General features: G+C 46.1%; 1 protein-coding gene across 1 annotated transcript; it reads left to right on the plus strand.

Moving 5' to 3' along the window:
• Window positions 1–2,039: 2,039 nt before the first annotated feature.
• BATF (basic leucine zipper ATF-like transcription factor) lies at window positions 2,040–20,533 on the plus strand. Its single transcript, XM_029069314.2, has 3 exons — window positions 2,040–2,410; window positions 3,810–3,914; window positions 19,874–20,533. Exons 1-3 carry the CDS (start codon window positions 2,345–2,347, stop codon window positions 20,081–20,083), a joined length of 381 nt encoding a protein of 126 aa, XP_028925147.1. The 5' UTR covers window positions 2,040–2,344; the 3' UTR covers window positions 20,084–20,533.
• Window positions 20,534–20,835: the final 302 nt, after the last annotated feature.

Here is a 20,835-nt window from a genome sequence, read left to right on the forward strand (position 1 = left end):
AAACAGTGAGCTCTAAGTACCACTGATTGATCCAGCTCTACCACCATCTATGGCTGCTAGTACTACCACCCGCATAGTTCTCGGCATTTTGTGCTGATTTTGATGTTTTTCTTTCCTTCCTGCTCCCACTCCCTTCTCCTACTCTAATCCTTAGTGACTTCAATTTTCCTGTTGATGACCCCACTGGCTTCCAGGCCACAGGCTTCCTCTCCCTCCTCTCGTCCGCTGACCTCCTTCTATACCCTGACCTCAGACACTCACTAGCATAGACACACACTGGTTCTCATGATCACCAAATGATGCCTCAGCTCCTACCTTCCCAACTCTGATTAACCACTTTCTGATCAGGGCTTTCTTATCTGCCACCTTACCCCACCCTCACCCCTCAAATTTACTCCCTATTCCTTCTTGTGACTTCCATACTCTAGACCCACTCCGCCAACCCCGGGCCATCTCACTTAAACTCCCTTCCACCCCTCACATCCTTAGATGCAAAAGTTCATGCTTTCAACTTCACTCTCTCCACCAACTCGACTTCCTTGCCCCCATTAACCTGAGTCCCTCTCGCACCTCCAAAGCCCTGGATCACTTTCACAGTCCTCTTTTTCCGCCCCTGAATCTGCACCTGCCCACAAGCTGGGGAAAATTCAGACTCTGGGTCAACTTTCTCCACTTAAAACAGTAGTATTTGTTAAGGGCTTACTACGTGCCTAGCATTTTACTAAGCCCTGGGGTGGATGCAAGCAAATTGGGTTGAACTCAGTCCAAATTACACTGCAAATTCACTGTCTCCCACTCTCCCAATTCAGTCAATAAAACTACCAAGCTTTTCCACCCTGTTTTCATTCCTCCCAGGCCCATCTTCTAGCAGATACCTTGAATCTGCTCCCTCCCATCCCCTCGTTCATTCTACTCCCCTGACTTTGAATTCTCTCCTTCCCCACATCAGACTACAGCTCTCAACCAATCAGTGGTATTTTTTGAGTGTTCACCTTGTGAAGAGCACTGTACTTAGTGCTTGGGAGAATACACTATAATAGAGTTCTCCCCATAATCAAATCCCTGCTAAAATTCCATCGTCTCCAACAAACTTTCCCTGATTAATTTCCTGAATCTTTGGGCTGAGCCATTTAATCCCTTCAGCCAGGTCTAGTACTTGAGAGCTTAGTTGCACTCTTTTTGCGCTCCTGTACCGACTTCTGTTCCATTCCTTCATTTTGACCCCTTGAGTTGAAAATATTTTTATGTAATTCTCTCCAGTTCGAATATAAACTCCTCGTGGGCTGGGGACATGTCACTCCGTTATCCTGTACTGCCCAAGTGCCTCGTACGGTGCAGCACACCAAGTCGGTGCTCAGGAAATGCTACTCCTTCTACGGCTGCCATTGCTACCAAACACAACTCCCCACTTAGGGTTCATACCTTGGAAAAGGCCAGCTTCACTCCGCAGATCCAGGAGAGGTGCCGAGCAAATGCTTAGGACAATATTTCCTGGTGCTCCATTGTGGTCCTCCCAGGCTACCTCTGCCCAGGATTCGGTTCTCCTCCCCAGTTCTGGAAGTGGTGCTGGGCCGAAAGGCAGGTGGCAGGTGACAAGGAAGGGGGCTAGGCCACTGAGGCCTTTTCTCACAGGAGCGTCCCCAAGGCCAGAGGGATGGTGGATGCCTTGGGAAGGTCTTGCAAAAGACAGGGCACAGCCAGGAGGGATATTTCAAATTCACAGGCAAACAAGGGAAAACCGATTCATGCCTTGATTTGGCTCAAGGTTGACTTGAGGGGTGATTGAAACCTATTTCCTCATTGGCTGCTCCCCTCCCTCCCCATCTTGAGAGAGGAGAAGCTCTCCTGTGCTGCCTGGTGGGGGGTGGGGGGGTTTCCCTCCCTATTTTTTAATTGAAACCCTTCTCTCTGAAGGTTTCTGGGGATTTTTCTGTTACTTTTCTTTTTCCCCTTAAGATTATTTTGAAGGTCTCTTCCCAGATGGGTGGCTTTAGTTTTTTTTTCTCTCCCTCTCAGCATAACTTCTTTTTCATTTAAGTTTCCGCCCATGTGACTTCCAGCTTGTGTTCCTCGCCTCTTACCAGAAACCACAGGCGAAAGAGCAAACCTAAAACCAAGCGGCGATGTCACTGCAAGGGGCAGTGTCTCTGAGCGGTGGAGCAAGGAGGACGCTGGGGCTAGGCGAGGAAAGGAAGGGGGCAACCGGAGGAGTGTGGCGAAGGGGCCCGAGAAAGCGATCTGGCCGGAAGCAGCGAAGACCGACAGACAGACAGCTAGAGAGCTGGAGGCAAGCGGGGCCAGAAAGCGAGGCGGAGGAGACTTGCACTCAAGGGAGTGTTCAGCCATGCCCCATAGCTCTGACAGCAGCGACTCCAGCTTCAGCCGTTCGCCTCCCCCTAGCAACAAGCAGGTAAATATTTTTGGCTTTCTTCTCCCTGCAGAGACCCATATTTCTTGAAAGGGGGAGGAGAGGGTGTTGGCAGGGGCAGCGCAGGGTCCTGACTGGGAAGGGGGCAGGGAGGGAGGGGGTAATGTCAGCCCAAGGGCACCTGGGCCTGGACTCCGCTGAGGCTAGTCTGGGCCGAGGCACCTTCTGCCCCTCCAGTGTCCCCACCCCATAAGACTTTCTAGGAACCGGTGAGGGGAAAAGCCTCAATACACGTGAGAGGGCTTGATCCTGTTTGGCGGAAAGGTGCCACCGATATCCAAAGTGGTGGCAGCTACTGGGGAAGAGCCCCTGATGCTCGGGCCCCTGCTGGTGAACTCGAGACCAAGCCTGGACACGAGCAGGGGAGCAAGCCTGGGAGCCAAGGGAGAGGCCGCAGGCAAGAGAGTCTGGTTTAAGCTTGAAGTTCTAAACTAGAGAAAGCCAACTTTGAGGTTGCGAAGAGAGCTCAGTTCTCGAATGGCAGCGAGGTCTTATCGCCACCTCTCTTCCTAGTTTCTGAGTCTGGACTCTCCCCCAGACGTCTCAAGATTCCTCTGTAAAGTGGGGTAGTTCTAGGTCTGTCTCCCCACTTCTGATGTGGTCATTCTTTCAAATTCTCATCTCCACCCCGTGGTTCATGACTATTTTTCTAGCACCAATCCCCAGGGCCCTTGCAAATCTTGTGGTTTCAGGTGTACAATAAAAGCATGGGTAACAGGTTGGAATCCGCCACAGCAGGTTCACTGAATCCTTGGCCTCCGTTCCAGTTCATCTGGTCCCTTTTTTTATCTCCAGGCAGAGCTGTACTTGATCCCCCCAGAGCTGTCATTGGGGTGTCTGGCCTAGTCTTAGGGACCCCCAGGGAAGAAGAGAACATAACCACATCCCTCAGATACAGCACAGTCAGGAGGTTCTGACCAATAGCTACCCCAGATCTTTTGCTGTAGTTTCCTGGAAGGGGGAGGAGGGCATTTGAATGAGCAATTGCCCTGGATGCTTTTGGATAGGGAGTTTAGTCTTCAGCTGGCTCCCAACCCAAGATCTTACTCTCTAGCTCATCCCCCCCTCCCCCCACCCCAAACTCTGGGGGTGTCTGGGGGCCCAACTGCATCTCAGGTGACAGGATGAGGTGCTGGAGAGGGTCCTCTGAAGCAGAATTGTTCCATCATAACATCTGGGGTTCAGCAGTCACTTGCTGGGAAGTGTTGTGAAACATCAGACCATCACCTTTCCCACCTGAGCTGCTTCTGGAGGGAAAGAGTGCAAGAGTTTCTTAGAGGCTGGGGCTGTCTGGGATGAGGGGGTGGTTAAGTCAGGTTAGGGTCAGAGAGGGATTCCCCCATCTGCAGCCCATCTCATCCCTGCCTTCTCTACTCCTCAGGATTCCTCTGACGACGTGAGGAAGGTTCAGCGAAGAGAGAAAAACCGAATCGCAGCCCAGAAGAGCAGACAGAGGCAGACCCAGAAGGCAGACACCCTGCATTTGGTGAGTGCTTAGGAGGGTGTCCTGGGAATTGGGATGCCAGAGAAGAGGACCAAGGCTCGGGGGGGCAGAGGGGGTCCTCTGAGCACCAGCCAGGAGAACTCAGGGAAGAATGAGAAGCACTTGTTGAAGGCCAGAGGTGAGCTGAAGCAGCTCTGGATACAGGTGGAGAAAGGATAGTGCCAGCTTGAAATACACTCCCCTGCCCAGGGCAGCTACAGTGTTTTGGCTAGAATGACTGTGGGCTTTGGGGAGTGTTGTTCCTCCCCTGCACTGCTCTTCCTTCTGTCTTGAGGGCTCATCCTGGTTCTTTCCTCATCCCCTTCCCTCAGCAGACAGATCTCCTTGTCTGCCAATCTTCCTCTCCGGACCCTACCTTCTGGTCCATTCACAGAATGTAAAGAGGCAGTGTTGCCTAATGGAGAGAGCATGGGCCTGGGTGTAAGACGGACCTGGGTTCCAATCTCAGTTCTGTTACTTGTCTGCAGTGTGACCTTGGGCAAGTCACTTAACTTCTCTGTGCCTCAGTTACCTCATCTGTGAAGAGGGGACTAAGACTGTGAGCCCCATGTGGGACTTGGACGGTGTCCAATCTGATTAGCTCATATCTACCCCAATGCTTAGTACCATGCCTGACACATAAAAAGTGCTTAACAAATACCATACAAAAAATACAGGTGAAATATGGCAAGCAATAACTCACTGTATCTAGAAAATGATATTTTTCCATGAAAAGCCACTCCAATCACTCCCCTAGTCCACTGTCAAAAGCCAATTCACTTTTTTGTTTACTTGTGAGCCTTGTGCAGCTGCAAGCCAGTTGGAGAGTTCATTCGAATCCTGACAAGTAACTACTTTAGCAAGTAAAATAACATAAAAAATCACATGGGATTTTGAGAAGACGACTGAAGCACTGTGGCTGCCAAATCCCTCATGTCAGGTTGTGGGGACACCTACTGAAAGCTTGAAGGTGGTGGGTTCAGGACAAGTGAAAGGAAACACTTCTCTGCACAGCGGGTGGTGAGCATATGGAATTTGTTATTGCGAGCCGTTGGGCCGGCAGGAAAGGACAGCAGATTCCTGAAAAAAATCTGTGGATGATTACATCCATAGTGGAGTTGAGAAAGATAAACTAGTAATGAAAGATGATGCTCTACTCTGAGGATGGACGGTGGGGAGGGCAACAATCAGACCTCATTCCTCCAGCCTCCTGGAGTGCTATTGTTGGAGAAAGGATCCTAGGCTAGATGAATCACTGACCCAGCCTAGTATGGCACTTTTTATGCTCCAAATGCCTTTGAGAAAGACAGAGTACTGGATTTAATTCTGTACAGTACAGTCAGCTTCTGATTTCATTTGGTATGAATCCATGAATCTCACTCAACTGCTCACCACCAGCTGCAAATCTGCCTCCCCGCTGGCTGCCTTTTAACCTGCAGAGATTGTCAACTGAAACTGGCTTTCTCTAGGTCCACTGGTCTAGACAAGTTCCAAGCCTCCCTTCTGAAGCAGCTCACCCACCCAGGACCCAGGTTCTTGGCTCATTTAATAATAATAACAATAATCATAATATGAACAACAACAATAATAATAACCATGATATTTGTTAAGTGCTTAATATGTGCCAAGAATTGCACTAAGTACTGAGGTAGGAATAGGTAAGTGAGGTATACACAGTCCCTGAACCACATAAGGCTCAGAGTCTTAATCCCCATTTCATAGATGAGGTAACTGAGGCACAGAGAAGTTAAATGACTTTCCCAAGTTCACACAGCGGACAAGTGGTCGAGCTGGGATTAGAACCCAGGTCCTTCCGACTCCCAGGACCATACTCTATCCACTAGGCTGTGCTGCTTCTCATTTTAATATATCCACACATCTTTCCCCTCACCATCACCATTCCTAACAGCATTCATCCTCCTGGAATCAGACACTTGGGAAGAATTCAGTAGGGGTCCCGGCTCACTAGGAATACACAGTCTATCAAGGAAGATGAGGGAACACAAACTGCCAAATACAGTGAATTCTCATATAATGTTGCATTCTTGCAAAACCCCATATAAAGGAAAACTTCACACTTACCCGTTCTGACACTGGTGCAGGGACACGAGCTGTTTCTTGACTCCATGGGCTGCTGAATCCAAACAGGCTTGAGTTGCCAAACAGGTGTTCCCTATTTCCCTAATAGCATTCAAGCTGCAAGAGAGTTAAAATGTTTATTATGGCAGAAATAAGTGTAATCAGTAAGTAAAAAAGTAGGAACATAGATTCAAATGATAAAACCAGAACAAGCAATTAGATAAATAATGAACAGATACACACCCTAGTGTTATGGAGAGGTTGATGAGATGTGATATTTGGGAAAGTGTAGAGTCAGGGAATACCTTTTGGAGGAGGTGACTTTTTAGAAAGGCTTGATAAGCAGTCAATCAATCACATGTATCGAACAATTACTATGTGCAGAGCACTGTACTAGTGCTTGGGAGAGTATGATATAACAGTGTTGGTAGACATGTTCTCTACCCACACAAGCTTACAGTCTAGAGGATGAAGGGTGCTGTGGCTTGGCAGAATTGAAGGGAGGGAATTCAGTGAATGGGTCAGTGACAGACAAAGTTAGAAGGAGAGCTTCAGAGGAGTGAAAGTGCGAAGTAGGAGAAGAGAGCAGCTAGGTAAAAGGAGACAACAGGTAGAGAGCTTTGAAGAAAAGGGTTAGGAGTTTTTGTTTTATATGGAAAGAAATGGGAAGCCATTGGAGAGAGGTTTTTGAAATGGGAAGTGATGTTTTCTGAGTAGCCTTTTAGGAAGCTAACACGTACATCTGCATGAAATATATACTGGATAGAGAGAGAGAGAGATAATAATAATGTTGGTATTTGTTAAGCACTTACTATGTGCAGAGCACTGTTCTAAGTGCTGGGGTAGATACAGGGTCATCAGGTTGTCCCACATGAGGCTCACAGTCTTCATCCCCATTTTACAGATGAAGGAACTGAGGTCCAGAGAAGTTAAGTGACTTGCCCACAGTCACACAGCTGATGAGTGGCAGAGGAGGATTCGAACCCATGACCGCTGACTCCCAAGCCCGGGCTCTTTCCACTGAGCCACGCTGCTTCTTGATAAACAAAGACTTGAGGCAGGGAAACCAATAAGGCAGCTTTAACAGTAATCCAGCCATAAGTGGAGGCAGAAATCAATCGGTCATTTAATCAGTGAGCACTTTTTTGAGCACTTACTGTGTCCAGAGCATTGTACTTGGGAAAGGACAGCACAACAGAGTTGGTAGATGTGATCCCTGCCCACGAGAAGCTTATAGTCTACAGGGTGAGACAAACATTAAAATGGTTTACAGATGAGGGAATAGTAGAATATAGAATACTTATGTAAGTACTGTGAGGTTGGGGTGAGAATCAAAGTGCTTAAGAGTGAAGCAAGACTGAGAAACAAAGAATCAGAAGGGTTTAGTGACAGCCTAAGTGAGGTAATCGACAGAGAGGAATCAGAGATGGCTTCAAAGTTGCAAGCTTCAGGGTTGGAAGGATAGTGGTGGGGTAGGGCTCTACAGAAATGGCTAAACTAGGAAGAGGAGCAGATTTGGGAGGGAAGATGTGTGGGAGCAACTGGTGAATTAGTTTAGAATTACCTGAAGTAAGTACAAAGGAAACCCAGCTGAGGCTCATCCAACCCATTTTGCTGAGATATTCCTGATATAATAGTAATAATAACAATAATTATGACATTTGTTTAGCACTTACTATGTGCCAGGCACTGCACTAACCACTGCAGTAGATACAAGGTTTGGGCAGAGTCCCTGTCCCACACTTGGCTCATGGTTTTCATCCCCATTTTACAGAGGAAGTAACTGAGGCACGGAGAAGTTAAATGATTTGCCTGAAGTTACACAGCAGACAAGTGGCAGAGCTGGGATTAGAAACCAGGACCTTCTGACTCTAGGGCCTGTGCTCTATCCCCTAGATCACAATGATATATGAAGCATATCAATAACATTATATGTTCCACACTTTTAGAGTTTGATGGAATCACACTAATAATCAGGCATTAATTGTAACAGACCCTATTTCTGTGCTTTCTTCAGTTAGTGGAATTTTCATTCCCTCATGAACTATAAAACTGTTCATATCTCCCTTAAGGTTTTCATTCATGCCTTTCTGTGATTTCATCATAGTTTCTGTGTATTTGAAATATATCATGATTTACATTAATAATCATATAGCTCGATTAGTGTTCATCTATGAGCCTATTCTAAGGTCTAGTCCTGGTTCTTTCAGGTTCAAATTGAATATAAGATAATGTCAAAATAAATTTATAAATGAGTAAAATACAGCACAGTCTATTGGGTACTAAAGAAGGGGCAAGGGGTAGATGTGTCCTGTCCAAATCAATGATGTGTCAATCATAGAATACTAAAAATGTTTTATTGCTTGAAAATACTGAACGAAGCTATAAATGGGTACCACCAAAGTATAATGAGGTAAATTCATGAAAAAAATTACAACTCATACTAATTCCTCATTACATAATAGATTCTAAACATTTGCAGGGGAAAAAATGACTATTTCAAATTTATTAATCGATAAGAATCATGTACATTAGATCCTAATTACTTCAAATTCTGTATTAGGGGCATAGAGATTATACTGTTTTAATAATAATAATAATAATGTTGGTATTTGTTAAGCGCTTACTATGTGCAGAGCACTGTTCTAAGCGCTGGGGGAGATACAGGGTCATCAGGTTGTCCTACATGAGGCTCACAGTTTATCCCCATTTTACAGATGAGAGAACTGAGGCACAGAGAAGTGAAGTGACTTGCCCACAGTCACACAGCTGACAAGTGGCAGAGCCAGGTTTCGAACCCATGACCTCTGACTCCCAGGTCCGGGCTCTTTCCACTGATCCATGCTGCTTTTGTCATAAGCAACCTCATAAAATGTAACAGCAGCACACTGAATAAGGCAATTACATTTTCTTTTTAATTTGTGGTAACTGTGATTCTTCAGGGTGACATTGGCCTTCTTCTTTGGGTGACTCACTCTCTTTTTCTGTCACATATTTCTTTGGAGAGTGTTTCACCCTATCCTGTCTCCCAGCCAAATCTGGGAGATCCTGACATCGCACGAAATTGTTCAGCTTTGTTTGTTAGTTAACTAAATCTGGATCTCGAGAAGCAGTGCCTTCAGCTAGCTGGGCATGTGCCTCAAAGTGATCTTACAAGGGAGAAGAGCATTGTGCAACTTAAATAATAAGCATGGCAGCACAGCAAGGAGCACAGCATGCGTGTCTGTGTGTGTATGCGCGTGCGCGCACACGGTGTAACCAAAACGGTGGGTCCCACCACATACGCACCCACAAGCAAATTTCACTGTCAGTGACATCTTCGAGTAAGAAGACGACTATATAGAGAGGAGGGCAACTATCTCTAGTACTTCTTCTGATGTTTTTAATTAGCTCTTCTAGGTTTATTATACATTTTCTTAAATCCTTTCCAAATTTCAGCCTGGGAACTCTCTTATAAGTCAGTGTCCTTGACATTTCAGAGTACTCCATCAGCTCATAGAGCCATGTTTATAGCTCGTTGTGGGGAGGGAGTGTGACTGTTTATTGTTGTATTGCACTCTCCCAGTCGCTTGGTACAGTACTCTGCACACAGTAAGGGCTCAGTGAATACAATTGAATGAATATTTCCTCCTGAACCCATCAAACATTTCTACTCTCCCTCCCTTCTATGGACTCTCCTGGATCTGTGTCACTGGCCTGCAGGCATTTTCAGTGAGATAAACTTTGATATCAAACTTTCAGAAACAACTGAGTGATTAAGGATGGTTTCAAATCTGCAGGGACCGTTTCAAGCCCCTAAACTTTGTACCTGGTAGCTAAACCCAAATTCTCTGTTTTGGAACAAATTCTAGTCAGTTTCAATAATTGTCACAATAATGAATCAGACGACTCTCTAAAACTTCTAACGGTTTTCTCAACGCTACCTCTTTAGACCACTATCTTCTTTCTCCAGTAACAAAGAGAGCCACAGCCACCCTAGCCCCAAGTTTCCTTTCTTTAGGTAACTCTCTTGAAAAGCAGCTCAGTGGTATAAAAGTCTGCAAGTACTGCTCCACCTAACATTGGCAGAATCAAAGTCCGGGCCTAATGCCAAGCCTAAATTGTATCTGGGTGTTTCTTTTTTAAATTATGTCATTTTGATGCTCTCTCAGTTGAAAACTGCATGCAATTATTTCGTGAAGTATCTGAGAATATTCACAATAGTCAAAAGAAGGTTTTCTCCACTTCTTGATGCCAAGTATCCTTTAGCAATCCCACATTCTTCCCATTTCGGTGACATATTTTAGCATTCCTGAACAAACCTCAGTCATCCCTAGATTATAAAACAAGACAGAGAGACCCATGCAGGGCAAGGATTGTGTCCCGTCTGCTTATACTGGATCTACTCCAGTGCTTAGTACAGTGTTTGGCACATACTAAGTGCCAAGATTATTATTATTGCTAATAATAATAATAATAGAAAATGATCCAGCTTTACTGCCAGCATTATAACATACTTCTTAATTAAGAGCTCAGACTGCCAGTAAATTTGCAGGTACTATCAATACTGTAGTTTTAATTCACTGTTTTAAAAATGAAAACAAATTTATCCCTTCTTCAAAACCCCACCCAAAACCTACCTCATTTAAGAGTCCTTTCTGGAGTAATCCCCAGATGATTCTGATCATTCCCATCAATCCAACTTGGTTCCTGCAGTTTCTGTCTCTGAAAACTTTGCAGATACTTTCCATTGTTTGCACTTTTGCATGTTAAGTTCTCTCCTCCTTGTAATTTTTAAAGCTACCTTGGTGTGAATCCTACCTCCACCATTGGGGGTGAAACTCTTGATGGTGAGGGCTGTGGCTTGTGTTGTCTTTGAAATTTCCTCTAGAGCTCTGGACATTGCTCTGAAAACTGAGTCCTCTTAACATTTGGTGGAATGAATGAACATCTGCATTTCTGCTTCACTACTTTTAAAACTTTGAGGCAACTATTACAACCTAAAGGTGGCTTTGCATCGAACATCACACTTTCCCCAAATAAAACAGGATTTAAGAATCTCGTCTCCAACCTCCTTGTTTTATTGCTTAAACTTGCTGCTGACTCATTACCCCTCGAGAGCAGAGCTCTCCTCTACCAGCTTTACCAAATGATCACTCATTTGAAAACTGTTTTCTTCTTGGCTTTTTCTATCTTCCTAGAGTCTGACATCTGAAACAGAAGTTTATTAAAGTTCCTTCCACTGGCTTTCCTCTCCTGGATTTCAGTCCCTCGGGAAAGTGAAGGCTGCATTTTCTACACTCCTCTGTCCTTTCACCAATATGCTCCCAGTTTGTTCTAACTGAAACCAATCTGCTGGAATTGGTTTCTCTCTCTAGTAGGAAGAGAGGGGTAGGTTTCATGAACTGAAGAGCTGTATATCGAAAACAGCATACGGCCAGGAGTCCATTAAAACACAATCTCTTTAGCTGGAATGGCGAATAGGTCAGTCAGTCAATCGAATTTACTGAGCTCTTACTAAGTGCTTGAGAGAGGACAATATAGGACTAAACAGAAACATTCCCTGCCCACCATGAGCTTACAGTCTAGAGGCAGGTGTTTCTTGGGGGTTGGGGATAGGTGGTGATGAACCAAGGTGAGAGAAGCAGCGTGGCTCAGTGGCAAGAGCCTGGGCTTTGGAGTCAGAGGTCATGGGTTCGAATCCCGGCTCGGCCACTTGTCAGCTGTGTGACTGTGGGCAAGTCACTTCACTTCTCTGTGCCTCAGTTACCTCATCTGTAAAATGGGGATTGAGACTGTGAGCCCCACGTGGGACAACCTGATTACCCTGTGTCTACCCCAGCGCTTAGAACAGTGCTCGGCACATAGTAAGCGCTTAACAAATACCAACATTATTAAGGTGATAAGCAGGGGCTCCTGGCTGGAAGGGGAGAGGAGGAAAGCGGACATTCACATTGCCAGGAATGTGGGCGATGGTCATGAGAGGCAGAGGCCAGCAAGTAGGGATGGAGGCAGGGAGTGGGACATAGTGTGTCTCCCCCTTCCCCAGACTGGGGTTGGGGTCACTGCCGCGAAAAAGGCTGGAGAAGTGGCAAACTGCAGTCCATAGTCACGATGGCCAAATCATTTTCATATCTAGCTATCCATCAGGAGAAAAACTGCAATCGAAGAAAAGCACATGTGGCTCATAAGCTCGGCTTAACCACCCTGTCTAACAAGATTAATGAGACTGATTTTAAAAAAACGGCTTCTGGGGAGAGAAGAGAAGTCGCCTCCCAATACTTTGAGGAAACGCAGATCTCCCTCTAAATGGCCGGAGGCAAGATTGGAACTAGAAAGGAAACAGAGCATAACATTCTTCACTCTGGATCTCCCCCCCCCCCCCCACTAACTCCAATGCCCACTCTGGGCTGCCAGGCTCCCTCCCACAGTGTCAGTGAGTTTGTCCATTCCTGGGCTGGCTCCACCAAGGGGCTACCAATTCTATAGAAATGGTCAGGATTCTTGGAGCCAATCATTCTTGTTTCATTCTCTGGACCAGTTGCAAGCATCCAAAGGCAGAATAATAATGATGGTATTTGTTAAGCACTTACTATATCCAAGCTGGGGTAGGTACAAGGATATCAGGTTGTCCCACGTGGGACTTGCAGCCTTAATCCCCATTTTACAGTTGAGGTAACTGAGGCACAGAGAAGTCACGTGACTTGTCCAAAGTCAAACAGCTAAGAAGTGGCAGAGCCGGTATTCAAACCCAAAACCTCTGACTCCCAGGTCCATGCTTTTCCACTATGCTACACTACTTCTCTCAGAAGGGGCACGTCTCACAACTTGGGGTCTCAGACCAGAGTGCAAGGCAGAACTGAAAAACTTCCTAATTTTCCATCTCTTGGATGAAAAAAATGTCCTTCTTTCTCACCACCATTGTGTTGTCTCTTAGGCTTCTCTGGGACTCTACCTAATTTATAGGGGCTTTTGGAAAGAGCAGACTTGCGTATAAAAATGGCAACCACCCCTCTTAACTGGAGGCCTCTAGCAGCAGTGTGTGAATAAGGTGGGCAGGCCCCTGAGTAGGAGAATGCTCGCCTTATTGAGGATTTGGGGAGCAGGAACTGGGTATGACAGTCACCAAAGATGCCCGTTGGTAAAGGGTAATAATGTTGGTATTTGTTAAGTGCTTACTATGTGCCGAGCACTGTTCTAAGCGCTGGGGTAGACACAGGGGAATCAGGTTGTCCCACGTGGGGCTCACAGTCTTAATCCCCATTTTACAGATGAGGGAACTGAGGCACAGAGAAGTTAAGTGACTTGCCCACAGTCACACAGCCGACAAGTGGCAGAGCTGGGATTCGAACTCATGAGCCCTGACTCCAAAGCCCGTGCTCTTTCCACTGAGCCACGCTGCTTCTCTGGTGCGAATATAGTGCCCACAACCACAGTACCCTGAAAGAGAGGGTGCCTGAAGTCAGAGATGTGGGGTGGAGGACAGGGAGAAGAAGGAAGCAGAGGCCTGGGGGACAGCAGAAAGCTCAGCTGTGAGTAGCCCACCCTTTTCTCCCACCCTCTCCTGCTGCAACCTCTCAGCTGGGAGCTGGGAAGTATAGTGGACTGAAGGAGAGGTGGAAAATGGTCTCTTCTGTCACACAGCCATAAAGATGAAAAGTGATAAAGATGACACAAAAAACGGCTGAGTGGGGGGAGAGTGCCCTAAAACAACCCTGTAGGTTGTTTTCTTTGTCATTTATCCCTCTATGGATATCCTTTATTCTTGCTCAGCATGGCCTAATGAAAAGAGCCTGGGCATGGGAGCCAGAGGACCTGGGTACTAATCCCTGCTCTGTCATTTGTCTGCTGTGTGACCTTGGGCAAACTTCTCTGTGCCTCAGTTTCCTCATTTACAAAGTGGATATTCACTACCTTTTCTCCCTCTGTGAGCCCCCTTTGGAACCTGACTTGGCAAATAGTAAGCACTTAACAAACACTATTACCATCATCATCATCATTATTGCTTTTTCACTGGGTCCTAGAGCCTGGGGCTGGGATACCTAGCACTCTTCTTCCTCCACTCTCAGTTCTGTTCTTCAATTCTGTTCTTCATATGCAGCTCTCTCCTTTCCCCTCAATCCCACTCTTTTTAAGACCTTATTAAGACTTTTCCTAACCTAGATTTTTTCCATGTTTGCCTTGTCTGTCCGGTCTCCAACAATTGAGAGTGCTTAATGAGTAGCTCCTGAGTGCAAAGCACTGTACAAACTGTTTGGCAGAATGCAGCAGATGCAAGACATGTGTTTCCTGCCTTCAAGGAGTTTACAATCTAAAGTGGGAGGCAGATAGGCAAAATTTATTTGCAAATAGAAGAAACAGGAAGAGCACTAAGGATGGCAAGATATGGAACAAACATGTTGGGATGAAAAAACTGCATAAATACTTGTAGCTGCATTAGAACCCAGTTCCTTCTGACTTCTAGGCCCATGCTCTATCCACTAGGTCTTGCTGGGCTGACACGGCATGTGAATTAATCAGGAAAGGCTTCCTGGAAGAGAGACCAGATGCACCCCCATGGGTCTGGAATTATCCTCATTTGCTATCCAAATTATATGACCTTTGGTGACCATAGCTCTGTCTTGCTTCCTTAAGCTGCCCCCAACATCCACAGAGATTGTTTTACGGCTAATAGGATGTCCCTAGGGTCTCTTTAAATTTCTCACTTTGCAGCTCCAAGACTGCATGTCCTTAGCTTTGCCTACTTAGCATTTGGCCTGTCTTTAAGTTGCCTGTTTCCTCAATGGTGCCAGACCCTCCTTTCCAATTTTTTTATGGTATTTGTTAAGAGCTAACTATATGCCAGGCGATGTACTGGGTTAGATATAAACTAATCAAGTTGGACACCGTCCACATGGGGCTTATAGTCTTCATCCCCATTTTACGGAGAAAGTAACTGAGGCATAAAGATGTTAAGTGATTTGTCCACGGTCACACAGCAAAGTGGTGTCGCTGGGATTAGAACTCAAGTCCTTCTGATTCCCAGGCTCTATCCACTAGGTCACACTGCTTTCCCTTCAGCTGGCATTGTCAGCAAGGAAGCATAATCAGAAAAGGTGAACACCCCCTCCCCCCGCAACCCCCTTTCTGGTTAAACACCATCTCTACTCCTGATCTTTGTTTCCTTTTCAGCACCTCTTCCATCTACCAATGATGCAACTAACCAGTGCTTTTTTGTTTTTATCAAGGCAGGAACTCTTATCTCCCTCAAAAGAAAGATCATTGTTCAGTTTCATTTTGGGATTTAAATTTTTAAGCACTTTTTTACTTCTTTTTCATTTGATTGTAATCTCCTTGAAGACAGGTAACATGTAGCCAGCTTCCATTGTCCTGTTTCTAAGGGGTTAGTACAGGACTTTGCACTCAGCCATTACCGAATAAATACAATTGATCGATTCATTCATTTTAAAAGCTTCAGAATAAGAAATCACCCAGGAAGTCCGTTGCTCAAACAAAATGTTTGATGTGGACTTGGAGCTTGGCAGTCTGTGATTTACCCTGAAGCTCCAAAACCACAAACCCAGCAAACAAGCCGATAGAGCTTGAATAAATAGAACAGTTCAAATGTTTAAGTAAACATTGATTCTCATTTTTCCCTTACAATTCTACAGTCTATCCAATTGGCTCTTCTACTGGGATTCCCCTCCCCGCCCTCCCCGCCCCGCCCCGCCCCCAGCCCTATGTTCAGGGAATTCATCTTTTCAGAACCTTCAGGAGAAGTCAGTGGATCAGTCATATTTACTGAATGCTTACTATGTTCAGAATACTGTACTAAATGCTTGGGAAAGTACAATGTAACAGAGTTGGGTTAGACAAGTTTCTTGCCCACACCAAGCGTACAGTCTAGGGCCGGAGACGGACATTTATATAAATAAATTATCGATATGTATATAAGTGCTGTGGGGTTGAGGTAGGGGTGAATAAAAGGTGGAAATCCAAGTGCAAGTGTCAGTGACTCCTTCCTGGAGGCCTGGGTCCTAGAGGAGAACAGATTCAGTTGAGCCAAGAGCTAACTCCAACTTCTTCTCTAGGAACTTGCCTTTAAGTGATCAAGAGGAGAATAAGGGGAAATCAAGGGGAAGAGGAGAGGAAGAGAGAAGAGTGGTTTTGTAGAGGGTGTTTACATCCCCACTGCTCTTATTCAAGAGATCAACCAGGAGGAAGCATATTCAGCTCATGCCTTATTCCAAATGCTTAGAAGGAAACCCAGGAAGTACTTGTCCTTACATTAAGCTGATTAGGAAACTATGCAGTATTTAAAAAGCGAGCCAACAGAGATTTGTGCTCTTAGTTGTGAAGAAAATGCATGCACACTACTGGGAGGAGAGAGAGGAAAGGAGCTAAGATGGGAAGGGATGTAAAGTTGAGTCACACAGGAATATCAGAATGAGTAAAGTATCATAATCGCCCAGCTTCCATTGACCAGGCTGCTTTGATGTTGCAGAAGAGCATTCAATCTTCCAGAGATGTGTCTCTGGGCCCTCTGCTGTAATAACAGATATGAGGGGCTGATGAAGGAGTTTTGTTCTTTCATTGCCAAGGCCAAGCAGTTAAATCCCTTCCAACAACTTTGCTAGGTGTCCCAAAGCAATAGGTAAAGTAAAAGACAATGGTGATAAGGGAAGCAGTTTCCAGAGGAATCAGTGACATCAGATAACATCCTGACCCATTCACAGGGTTCCTACTAAGCTTCATTATACCTGGGGAATGGAATGGTGGGGGGCGGGGGGAATTTTTTTATAGCTAAGGCTAGAATGTATTTTTTAATATCTGCCCAGGAGAGAAAGGATCATTGTTCAGTTGTCAGATTCCTAGGAAGGCTCAGCCTTTAATTAATAATGTTGGTATTTGTTAAGCGCTTACTATGTGCCGAGCACTGTTCTAAGCGCTGGGGGAGATACAGGGCGATCAGGTTGTCCCACTTGGGGCTCACAGTTTTAATCCCCATTTTACAGATGAGGGAACTGAGGCACAGAGAAGTTAAGTGACTTGCCCACAGTCACACAGCCAAGTGGCAGAGCTGGGATTCGAACTCATGAGCCCTGACTCTAAAGCCCGTGCTCTTTCCACTGAGCCACGCTGCTTTTAATTCCTCTGGGGCCATCTTGCTTCTGCAGGTGAAAGGGATCTGGTTAATGGGTAGGCCACAGTGGCACTGGAGTGTGTGTGGGAGGGGTGTCTATGAGGCCAAACATGGTTGGTCCTAAGAGAAAACTGCTGCCTAGGGGTTCCATTGACTCTATATCCCAATTTAGGTGCTATCCACATTTCAGAATGGGTTTTTGTTTTTTTCCTCAGAAAGAGCAAATCCTTTCAATATCCTTTTCCTGTTTTCCCTTTTCTTCCCAATTAGCCCCTGATCTTACAGCTGCTGTTCTTCCTGATGATAAAGTTTAGGTTCATTCATTTCCTTTTTTATGTGAAAACTATCCCCTTTCTCTTTTAAATGCCTGTCCCGCCTGTCCTGCCTTCTGGCCGCGGTGAGGCTGGTTTTTCTGGGGCCCCGGCAGGAAGCAGTGAGTCTTCTCTTTCCAGGGTAATGACAGATTTCCGGTCGCAGGTGGTTTTCTGGTTAAAAGTGGCAGTTAGTGAGCCTCCACCCTTGCCTTGAACCGGGACCTACTGACTGGAGGAGCCATGAGAGAAGCAGAGAGACAGAGGGAGAGAGAGAGCGAAAGACTGAGGGAGAGACAGAGGGAGAGAGAAAGAGGTAGATATGGGGCGGGGGGGGGGAGAAGAAGAGAGAGATAGTGAGTGAGAGAGAGAGAGTGTGTGTGTATGAGAGAGACAGAGAGAGAGGAGGGAGAGCATGAGTGCAGACTACGGGCAGAACAGGCGGGAACGCAAGGAGGCGCGGCCAGGCCGCTGTCACTTCCCGTAAGCCCCATGGAGGTTGGACGTGTGGCGATGAGAATGTCAAGAGCTGTCAGGCCTCTCAGCTTCCCGCCTACCTCAGGCCCCACCCCCCACCCCCCCACCCCAGCCTCAGGGGTTTGCCCAGGCCCTGCAGCGCAGCTAACTTACCGTAAATTCTGCCACGGTGGAAACTCTTCGAGGGGGCGAGGGAAAGGGCTAGAGGAAGGGAAAGGCCATGACTCCCCGTCCCCCAGGTCTCTTCTCACAAACAACCCCTAACCCAGCTTGGCTGCTCTGCTGCTAGGCACCTTTACCCTGTGCGCCGCTGTCAGAAGGGCAGCCGCTGTCTGTCCCAGCTGCAGAATAGCTAAAGGACAAAAAGAAAATGCTCAGCATCTCGGGGTTGGGGGGTGGTAAAGCAGCAGGTTAGCAAGGATGCTGCAGCAGGAGTTAACTCCTTCTATGCAGACCACAAGCTGCAGGCAATGGTCCCCATCAGTGGTGGCTCAAAATGCACATGGAAAAGGCTTCCCTCCTCACCTTACACCACAGTAGAGCTGGACACTGTCTTTTATATTTCTGAACGGTGGCTACCAGGCTGTGGGCATGGCTACCAGTCTGTGGGCACTTTTTAAGTGCTAGTTGTTAGCACATTGCACTTATGATCAGAAACCTGGATGCTTTGCTATCGTTTGTCAGATTTCCTCAACTGCTCCACCCCCTGACCCTCCCTCCTTCACCATCTCCAGGAGCCATGCCATGCTAAAAGCCACTTTGGCATTCATGTGCTTCTGCATTTATTTTTTACTGATTTATTCACTTGTGTTTATATTTAAACTATATATTGTCCATATGTAATAGTAATAGTATTAAGCACTTGCCGGGTGCAGAGCACTGTATAAAGGGCTGAGAAAGAGTACACGCATGAGAATCAGGCACAGACTCTTGTCACTCCTGGAATTCACAGTCTGTGAAATATGTACACAACCCTCTATTTTGATGTCTGTCTCCCCCCTTCTAGACCATGAACCTACTGTGGACAGGGATTGTCTCTCTGTTGCTGAATTGTACTTTCCAAATGCTTAATACAGTGCTCTGCACACAGTTAGCACTCAATAAATATGATTGAATGAATGAATGAGTGGATATATATACATATAAAAATATGTGCAGTCAATTTATGTCCTCTCTCCCCGATTTGATCAGAAATTCTTCAAGGGTAGGAATAGCATCTTTTATTTCTTTTGAAAGTTTTCCCCAAACATCTGGTACATTGCTCTGTACATGGAAGACACTCAGTAAGTGCTGTTGGTACTTATATTTATAATCCAGATACTGCAACTGAAATAAGCTCCAGTTCACCCTGCAAGTATTTGCAACCTGTTGGCTAGGTGTCCGAAGGTGTTAATACTTGCCTGACAGAAGGAAGGGGGCTTTCTTGGGGAAAATTATAGAGATACTGAATTGGGTTGCATTTACAATACTATCTTGGATTCATTTTCAACCAATTATTCAATTAATCATATTTACTGAGCACTTACTGTGTGCAGGCAGTGTATTAAGTGGTTGGGAGAGTACACTATAACAGATTCGGTTGACACGTTCCCTCCCCACAATGAGCTTACAGTTCAGAGGGAGCTTATTTTCCTTCCCTATTGTCGAAACCCTAGATACAGATGGTTATTATTGTGGTGTAGTAACTGAATATTGTCTGAGGGTCAAAGTGGATAGTAATTGATTGGTACATCCTCAGCATTATCATCAGTGGTATTTATTGACGGCTTACTGTGCAGGATGCGAACATAGGAAGGACACATGGAAAAGGTAGCAAATTGGTCATGGCCTGAAACAATACGGAGAAATGCACCAGACTTTAACTGATGTTTCTGGCCCCAGAAGGTTTCCCTCATGATCTTGGCAGTAGGTTGTTCACCCAGCTACTCCCACATCTGCTTCTTAAAGGACCATTACCTGATGTTTACATTTTCACGTCTTTCTCACTCTTTCAGGAGAGTGAAGATCTGGAGAAGCAAAATGCGGCTCTGCGCAAGGAAATCAAGCAGTTGACGGAGGAGATGAAGTATTTTACCTCAGTCCTGAGCAGCCATGAGCCCCTGTGCTCCATCCTGACCACGACACCCCCGCCACCCCCCGAAGTGGTCTACAGTGCCCATGCTTTCCACCAGCCCCACATCAGCTCCCCACGCTTCCAGCACTGAGCCTGCCCTGTGGGGACAGAGATAAAGGAATTGGTGCCCAACCCTAGAGGTTGCTCCCGAGGCTTTCTGGAGATGGGGTGCTCAGAGTATGCTGGAAACCATGACGGGGGCACATCTGGTTGCATCGACTGCCCCTGCTCCAGTGGAGCTTTTCTCGCCAGCTTTGCCTCCTCCCTGGAACCTGGAGGAGAGAGGGAGGGGTGTTTGAGACCCTCTCAGAGGCAAAGAGATGGCTGTCCTGGGAGGGAGACTGTTTGACACCATTTTCTGGTGGGGAGACTGTTTGACACCATTTCCTGGCCTGCCACATGTTTTTGGGTTCCTGGTAATGGTGATTCCAGAAATCAATGAACAGGGGCTCTTGGGTCTGTGGGTCACAGTGAGTGCAGTAGTGGAATGGGCAGGGAAGGGGTTGATTTTTCTAAATAAAGAAGATAAAAGAAGCCAGAAGCTCTGTTTGGAGGACAATTGCTCCTTCTATGTCCTGAGGCCCTTTGGATCATTTATGCTAGTTCACTGAGAAGCTGTGTTTTCCTTGGGGATGCGCTGGGAAGGGGTGGAAGGCTCTGGAAATATGGTGATATTGACCTTACCTTTTGAACCAGACTTTTCTACTCGGCCCATTCAAGATGCTAAAGGAGATTTCTGGTTGCATCTTCCTTTTCTGGCTGTTATACCCTCCCTTCCCTTCACAGAATTAAATAGGATAATTCACTCACTGACCTGATGTAGTTGAAAAGCCCAAGGACAAG

This window comes from Ornithorhynchus anatinus, chromosome 1 (genome assembly GCF_004115215.2).
Source record: "Ornithorhynchus anatinus isolate Pmale09 chromosome 1, mOrnAna1.pri.v4, whole genome shotgun sequence".
In the NCBI taxonomy this organism is placed as follows: Eukaryota; Metazoa; Chordata; class Mammalia; order Monotremata; family Ornithorhynchidae; genus Ornithorhynchus; species Ornithorhynchus anatinus.

Excerpts from the sequence above, each read along its gene's own strand:
- BATF (XM_029069314.2), top strand. The coding sequence starts at position 2,345 with ATGCCCCATAGCTCTGACAGCAGCGACTCCAGCTTCAGCCGTTCGCCT. Across the intron at positions 2,411-3,809 it reads CTCCCCCTAGCAACAAGCAG|GATTCCTCTGACGACGTGAG; the intron begins GTAAATATTTTT and ends TCTACTCCTCAG. Across the intron at positions 3,915-19,873 it reads AGGCAGACACCCTGCATTTG|GAGAGTGAAGATCTGGAGAA; the intron begins GTGAGTGCTTAG and ends TCACTCTTTCAG.